The 7993-nt window shown below is 41.4% G+C and overlaps 1 protein-coding gene across 2 annotated transcripts; it reads right to left on the reverse strand.

Annotated features, from left to right (window-relative positions):
• Window positions 1-200: 200 nt before the first annotated feature.
• LOC120060967 (zinc finger protein 362-like) lies at window positions 201-7622 on the reverse strand. Of its 2 annotated transcripts, none has more exons than XM_039010421.1 (9): window positions 7483-7622; window positions 5926-5989; window positions 5475-5694; window positions 5026-5127; window positions 4485-4800; window positions 3996-4220; window positions 3521-3599; window positions 1330-1488; window positions 201-1010 (listed from the first exon to the last, which is right to left on the reverse strand). In XM_039010421.1, the coding sequence occupies exons 2-9, from the start codon at window positions 5986-5988 to the stop codon at window positions 894-896; spliced, it is 1281 nt and encodes a 426-aa protein (XP_038866349.1). In that variant the 5' UTR covers window position 5989; window positions 7483-7622; the 3' UTR covers window positions 201-893. The 2 variants fall into 2 exon arrangements, with proteins under 2 accessions (XP_038866349.1, XP_038866347.1); XM_039010419.1 differs by having other exon boundaries at window positions 5475-5721.
• Window positions 7623-7993: the final 371 nt, after the last annotated feature.

Genomic DNA, 7993 nt, shown 5'->3' on the forward strand with positions numbered 1-7993 from the left:
AGCCTCACGTAGGTGCAAAGCCACCAACTCGCATATGTAATACCTGGCCACAAGGAAAACGTCTGAAAAGTTCTGTTGATTTGAACAGTTCAGTTGATTTAATTAGTGTCTGATCATATAACCAATATGATCTTGATTCCATTAACCATAACAATTGAACTGATCTTGACGAAACAGTAAACATTCATTACTTTTTTTTAAACATTTTGGTGCACTTTGTTTCACCATTCCTCCAAGAGAAACAACCTTACAATCGAATTGTCTACATAGTTCCAATTGCTTTTCTCTAAAATGCTGCTTTTGAAGTCTGACCCTGTAAACTTTGCTTGAACAAAAAAATAACCAAAAAACATCAGACTTTTGATCAGACACAGTCAATACTCTTAGCTGCCTCAAGTAATCTTTTTGCATTTCCATCGGAAAAGATAGAAAAACATTTCGATCCAAAACCACAAGGCCTGAGAGCGCTTTAAGATTATCTTTGGATGTCGCCAGAACACACCCAGAAAATATGAATCCATTTAGTTTAGGTATAGGGGAAAATATTGAAAGAAAAAAAAAACATTTAATGGAATCATTTTTTTGTACATTAAAATGTTAAGGGCCAATGCATAAGACCGTTTGCATAAAGCCTTCGTAAGTGCTCAGTTGTATCCAACACGAGACATGATCCGACATTTGTTCCCATTGACATAAACCTTTGCAAAGAAGATGCTAAGCTCGTTTTTATTTTAACCGACCCAATCTGTGTAAAAATGGAACAAGGGTTTGTAAATGAATGTCAGGTGTCATGTGATGCATATGTAGGCCTCGGGTCGATGGACTTATGTGCAGGGCCCCTAAACGTCAGCCTTCCATAGAAAACAATACAACAACATACAGTAATGCTAAACTCAGATGAGAGAGATGCGTATTGGGATACTGGGGGATTCATTCCTCTGGGGGGACTGATGGCTCACTAGGTGCTCCACTACCGTGTGTTTGGACATGTGCTTCATAAGGTAGGTCTCCTGCAAAGACACAAAATGGACGACTCAAAACCGGTTTGTATCCCTGACACAAAAGCATGTTGGCAACCCTGGTTCCAAAATGCAGTTATGACTCGTGCATGCACGTTTTTGTAAAAGTCAGGAAGCAATATTCACATTATTCTTTGACCACTGTAGATTATTTCTACATGTGGTGAGCTTAAATCGTGCTTAGTTATCATAATGTCCAGCTTGAGCAAATGTTTACAGACACTATAATTGACCAGGACCATAGCAATGCCTTGTATTTGCTGACACTACTACTAACACCTAATACTGAACAGTGGGTTAGAATACTCACTGAGGTGTATGCCCGGCCACACATGTTGCAGCAGTACGCCTTAGCATTTTTGATGGCGTGCGCTGACAGGTGGATCTGTAACGATGCTGAATCTGAGTAGGCACGGTAGCAGTTGGGACATTTGTACGGCTTGTCTTTGTTGTGCTGCCTCTGGTGGGACTACATAGCGCGAGAGAGTGGGGCAGGGAGAGAGAGAGAGAGAGAAGAGGTAAGAGCAACCTAGTCACTCGTTGCAGGATAACTATCATTCAGAGCATTCCAGTAAAGTTGTTATGGTATGGTTGAGTAGACTGTTGCTTGACATTTTCAGCAATGATATCCAATTTAGGTCTATTGTTATACATTTTTCCTTGTCATTTTTGAATAATACGGCTTAAAAATACCTATATTCGTCTCTCATGGAATCTTATTATTTTAATTTGGCAGTATACTGTTGCCATTTAGGACTACTTTCAGGTTGAATTGTTACATGTACCACCTTTAACATTACGAAGTGGTTGTGGATCCCAACGTTTCTGGACCCCTCTTCCCGACAGCTAAAGGTCCCGGAGATTCTGCACATGATTCTCTACTTTACGCAGTCTCTGCTCTACTCGATGAGAACAGACTACTCTGACGAATGGTGCTTGTTTATTAACGTTAGATCAAAGCTGAATCAATCATTATAAACTGGTTGGATCCTGGATGCTGATTGCACGAGCAGCGTTTCCTTGCACATCAATGCGAGCTGTGGCAAAAAGGTTTGCTGTGTCTGTCAGCGTATTGTCCAGAGCATGGAGGCGCTACCAGGAGACAGGCCAGTACATCAGGAGACGTGGAAGAGGCCGTAGGAGGGCAACAACCCAGCAGCAGGACCGTTACCTCCGCCTTTGTGCAAGGAGGAGCACTGCCAGAGCCCTGCAAAATGACCTCCAGCAGGCCACAAATGTGCATGATGTGCCATCCTGGATGAACTGCACTACCTGAGCCACTTGTGTGGGTTGTAGACTCCGTCTCATGCTACCACTAGAGTGAAAGCACCGCCAGCATTCAAAAGTGACCAAAACATCAGCCAGGAAGCATAGGAACTGAGAAGTGGTCTGTGGTCACCACCTGCAGAACCATTCCTTTATTGGGGGTGTCTTGCTAATTGCCTATAATTTCCACCTTTTGTCTATTCCATTTGCACAACAGCATGTGAAATTTATTGTCAATCAGTGTTGCTTCCTAAGTGGACAGTTTGATTTCACAGAAGTGTGATTGACTTGGAGTTACATTGTGTTGTTTAAGTGTTCCCTTTATTTTTTTGAGCAGTGTATAAAAAAAGAATTAACGAATGTAGCAACATGCCCAAAATAACCAAACTTTTGTCCGGACTATATCTTCTGGTGGAAGAATGAAATTGTATGAATTAATTAAAATATGTAAAACATTGCTATTTTAATATGTTGGTAACTGTTTTATAAAAGCAAATAAGGCACTCGAGGCAGTGCTGTATCGCGTCGGGCTGAACAATGGCATTTACCTGCGACTGTATTCATGATACAGCACTGCCTCTTGTGCCTTATTGCTTAATAACATAACCAAATATAATAGCATAGTAGAATGTTACTGTAAGCCAAGAAACACCACCTAATTTCTATTTTTAGGATGATTGCGCTAATGGTCGCATTTTTTTCACGTGGCCCAAACTCAACAGTGTGCGCTACTATGCAACATATGTGCTTCGATTGAAACTAAACACAGCTAGGCTATGCTACAGTTTGTGAACAGCATCTGCTCTAAAATTCCCTCACTGTACATTATTCAAAACAGCCTTGTAGGCTACTTCGCAAACAACACTATATAACTCAAGACGATCTAAATGCACATCCCCATGAAACTGATTGAGATCAAATGGTTGGCATGCAGATGCTGCATGGACATTTCAGTGGTAAAACAGGATTAATCATGCACGATTGACAATGAGAAATTGAAGAGAGGGTAACCACAAAAACGTCTACATCAAGTAGACGTATAGAAACACGTGCAGAAAGTGATTTGGATCTTCAAGCTCTGGGGGAAAGGGATCCAGGCGGGACAGGACGGAGTGGTTACCAACGGATCCGCAGCCTCGGCCTTAACATTATCAATTGGGTCGGGACATTCAAGACTGGGAGATGGACTGTAAAAGATGAGTAAATAATCCTGTTATGATGTAGCTACTACTGACCTGGAGGTTAGAGAGCTGGGTAAAGGCCTTTTCACATCCAGGGGCCGCGCATTTATAGGGTCTGTCACCAGTATGGATTCTAAGACACATACGGATGATGATAGATGCATGTTAGAGAGAGAATGAACTGAAATATGATGGTTTATTGAGCAATTACAGCAGAAAATAGAATGTAATTACAAAATAACATGTAAAAGAATATGGGGTAAACAGACTATATATTATGACAGTTGTAAAATAATGGATACATACACTGTATCATACATTTCACAGTACTACCCAATGTCAGTGTTACTGATGGAAAGCTACTGTACATTCCAGCAATACATCAATGGAATGCTCCGGTTTAAAATATATCCTTAATGTTGTCAATGTCATTGTGAAGAAACAGACACATTTTCATATGGTGTGGATTGTGGTGGACAACTTTTTTCTCTCCATCGCTTTCTATTCCATGAAGGTGAACTCAACTGACCTGGTGTGCTGCTGCAGGTGCGAGAGTTGGCGGAAGGAGTTCTCGCAGTAGGAGCAGTGGTAGGGCTTGATTCCCAGGTGGATGCGGAGGTGCTGGGCCAGGTAGGATGCGTTGGCAAAGGACTTGGAGCAGTGGGGACACTTGTGGGGCTTGGCCTCCGTGTGGGACTTGGAGTGGATCTGCATCTCTGACTTTGACATGAAGGTGAGCGGACACAGTTTGCATCTGGATACAGGAAAATGAGTCAAATCTTATGTCACCTACGAAGGTTCTGTTACGAATGATACTGCAACACCCAATAAGGTGTCATGACTGAATGCCTTACTGTACTATATGTACCCCCTTAAAGTAAAATGTTACTGATATGTGCATATAACTTAACTACATATCTCAAGTAGGTCAAAAACCATTGAAAATGGGTGAGTTATTTAAGAGATAAGACTTTAAACTAAGTGAAACTAAAACTTTTTGTTGTTGAAGTAACCATACCTGTAGGTTTTGCCCTCTTTGGCAGGGAAGGTTACACAGCCCAGGTCGGCGCCAGAGGCCATGATGGGGTAGGGCACCACCAGCAGAGGCCCTCCACTCTCCGCTTTGATCTTCTTCCGCCCACGGGGAGTCTTGGGTGGTGGGCCGAGGAGTCCGGCCAGGCCCCCGCTCTTTATCTGTTCCATGCCAGGGCCGCTGGCCAGCCCAGAGATGATGTTGATCGATGGGGTCCCTCCCAGTCGGTTCTGGCTGCTGGAGGTGGGGGTGAGGGCCTCTGAAGTGCTGTGGCTGTCCAGCCGGGACATAGGGGCCAGACCTGTGTATGGGCACATGAAGACTTACAAGTGATAAGCCATGCAAAAAGTTAGCGATTTAGCTTGCTGAGAGACTGAGCTTTTATGCAAACTAATAAGGGACCGTGTTACACTGAAATATATTTGGCTCTTGTCTGATCCCTTGCCGTGTAGTACATGGCTGTTGAATGTTTTCATTGATGATTGTACATATATGTTTCCCATGAGAAAGGGGGTGTGGTTATTACCTGACCGATGGTTGACTCTAGAGGGCTGCTCAACGATCTGTCGCATGTGCCACTCATCCCACAGTCCTTTAACCTTAACTGCTGACTTGTCATCCATCACTTCTGCATCAGAGATTGAAGGCAATACAAGTAACTGATCTAACTGAGGGACCAATGAGAAAATCATTTTATAGATAGCACCAATTTCTACTCAGCATCCATCCTGAAATCTTACAATGCTCAATAATAAAATGGGAATTATTTAAAACTGGACTGGTAGGCATCCACCATATGACTTTCATCTATGCGTTCTCAAATTAATGCAGAGGAGTTGCGGAGGGGAAACCACTTAAGACTATTGAGATGCACCATTGAACAGGTCTCAAGCATCACCAGAGCCAAGTGGTGTCTCCAGTGTGCACCTATGTGGTGAGCAGACAGCAGACTGCAAACACTGTTACAGTACCTACCTGGTACAGAGCTGGAGGCTGTGCGGGCGTGCAGGGCGATGTCGGGCTGCTGGACCGAGCCCTGGGGGTGATGCTGGCCCTGCTGGGGCTTGGGCATGAGCATGCTGTGCTGCCCCCCGTCCAAGGGGGAGGAGGCTACCAGCAGGGTTTGCTGGGAGGGGGCTGAATTGGTCGGCAGGTGCAGGGGTCGGATCTTCTCAGCCATCAGCTGCTCCTTGATCTTGTTGATGAGCACCAGGTTATCCAGCTGAAAGGGTTAACCGGTCATGCTCAACAGAAAACAGCTCCAGTTTATCAACCATCAAGCTAAAGATGATCCCATTATAGTCCTACTTTTGTTGCTGGGTTAATACCTATATGGACATTCTTAGATTTAAATACTGCTGAGAAAATAATGAGATGCATAATATCAGCCTAGATGGAAGAACCGAAAAAAGGAAGATGTCCTTACCTGGCCAGGCATGGAAGGAGGCGGAGGCCAGAAGTAGGGGTTGTTGAATCGAGGCTCAGCCATCCTGAGACAGAAACACACATTTTACTGCATTGTTATATACATTTCCAATACAAATATACAAAGCATTTTTGACATATGTTATTAAAACTACTTAGATTAAAACAGTGTCAGTTTATATGTCCATATACTTTTTAATTCCAGTGACTATTTGTTTTTGAGAATACCTCATATTTTCTGAAGTACATTGTTTCTTAAAATCAGAGTAAAGTTACAGTAGTAGAATGAAAAAAGTACAATAACGTTAATAGGACGCATACTCAGGTCCACCTCTCAAGACCAAAATAGCAGTATTGTACTATATGGCTTATGAAAATGTATTTTTGTGACTGTGTGAATTTGGTTATTGTGTGTATTTTATGTTATAACTAAAGTTGTTACATTATTTCTTCTGTTACATAAAAGTAATACTTATACAAAATAGGACATGCCAATAATAAAGTATTAATATAATACTTTTATTGTGGTATTTAGATTAGATAATAAACAGAACAGCACAATTCACACACAGTCCCAAATAATACATTTTCATAATTATGGCTAGCATTTTTGTATAAAAACCTATTATGTTCAGTTCAAACTACACAGTGAAATAAAGGCCTACCATTCAAGACATGATAAGAATGCAGTCAGATGAAAACTTTCACTGTTCACACCTGTCAGTCATTTTCGATTTGCCTACTCTCAATATTCTTTATCCCACTCCTAAATGTTTATTTAAATTTGCCTAAAGATGGCTGAGTACACATTTTTGGTCAGAAATCAGAATAGGTTAAATGTCATCGTTGTATTCATTATTTCTTACCAAAATTCATTTCCAGTAAAATATGAGTTACGTAGGGTAATTTTGGTAACTTTTCCCTCATAACATGTTTGCTTTGGTAGTCTAGACTTTTGTTAGGCTAACACGTGTGCCCTTCGACCTTTCTGGAATTCAGTGACATAATTTGGCAATGCGACCATCCGATACAATACCACTCAGACAGTTTTATTTAAAAAAAAATCCAGACAAAAGAGAAACAAAAATGGCAGCCTGACTCATTTTTATAAGGCGAGACGCCATATTCTGCAGATCCCAATATTAGGAGCATCTTCTTTTGCTCCTAAAAGAAGACCGCTTAACACAAAGGTGTGTTTATGTCAAAAACATGAATGTTTGTTTACGACAAATTGCAAGTTAGAATAGCCCGGCCTCTCCACCTCTTAAAAAAACGGACACTTTCTACAACAACCATGCCCTGCAAAATAACACGGAAATAGGTAAGATGCCCAAGCATTGCACCTAAATATTTTAATAAATCAACATCATCAATGCGTAAAGGTCACAACCGCACGCTGACAGACATTCTAAAATACGTTATCCCAATCTTAACAAAAATGCGTTGAACATTGCAACTTTTTGACGAACCGAGGGGCAATGCATACATATCTGCACAATGCATACATTTGCAGTTTATCGACTTCCAGAAATACATTTACAAATAATTGCAGACAGACCTGATGTCCCGATTGCAGATTTTGTCTTGCTTTATGAAATGTTGATGTTCTTTCTGCCTGCCTCCAATTGGTTCAGCGCTTCCGGGTCGCTTTGTTCACTTCTGGGTGCCGCTACACCGTAGCTGCTGCAAACTGACTGAATGCTGGGTATTTTTAATCTGAATCCATCAAAAACAATAGTTTTTAGCGTGGCTATAATGCTAAACAACACGCACAAACATTGATCATGTCCAGGAGTCCAAACGCGCCTGTGTCACTTGCGACATTACTAAAAGAGACAGTGCCGTGTACTTAAGTATAAGTATATTAAAGATTCGTAATTTGATCATTAATACCTCTTAATTAAACGTTCCGTGCAAAATTGATATAAATGACATTCTGATTCAGCTGACGATAGTGAACATGTTACACCCCTTGTTTTTGCAATTCGGTATGGTATTTTGTTTTTGGAGTTCAAATGTAGCTGAAACATTGCTCGACGGCATTTACTTTAGCATTTTATGACTTTTTC

Source organism: Salvelinus namaycush, chromosome 16, assembly GCF_016432855.1.
Source record: "Salvelinus namaycush isolate Seneca chromosome 16, SaNama_1.0, whole genome shotgun sequence".
Taxonomy (NCBI): Eukaryota; Metazoa; Chordata; class Actinopteri; order Salmoniformes; family Salmonidae; genus Salvelinus; species Salvelinus namaycush.

Excerpts from the sequence above, each read along its gene's own strand:
- LOC120060967 (XM_039010419.1), bottom strand. The coding sequence starts at position 5,988 with ATGGCTGAGCCTCGATTCAACAACCCCTACTTCTGGCCTCCGCCTCCT. Across the intron at positions 4,801-5,025 it reads TAGAGTCAACCATCGGTCAG|GTCTGGCCCCTATGTCCCGG; the intron begins GTAATAACCACA and ends GCCCATACACAG. Across the intron at positions 3,600-3,995 it reads CACCTGCAGCAGCACACCAG|AATCCATACTGGTGACAGAC; the intron begins GTCAGTTGAGTT and ends TATGTGTCTTAG.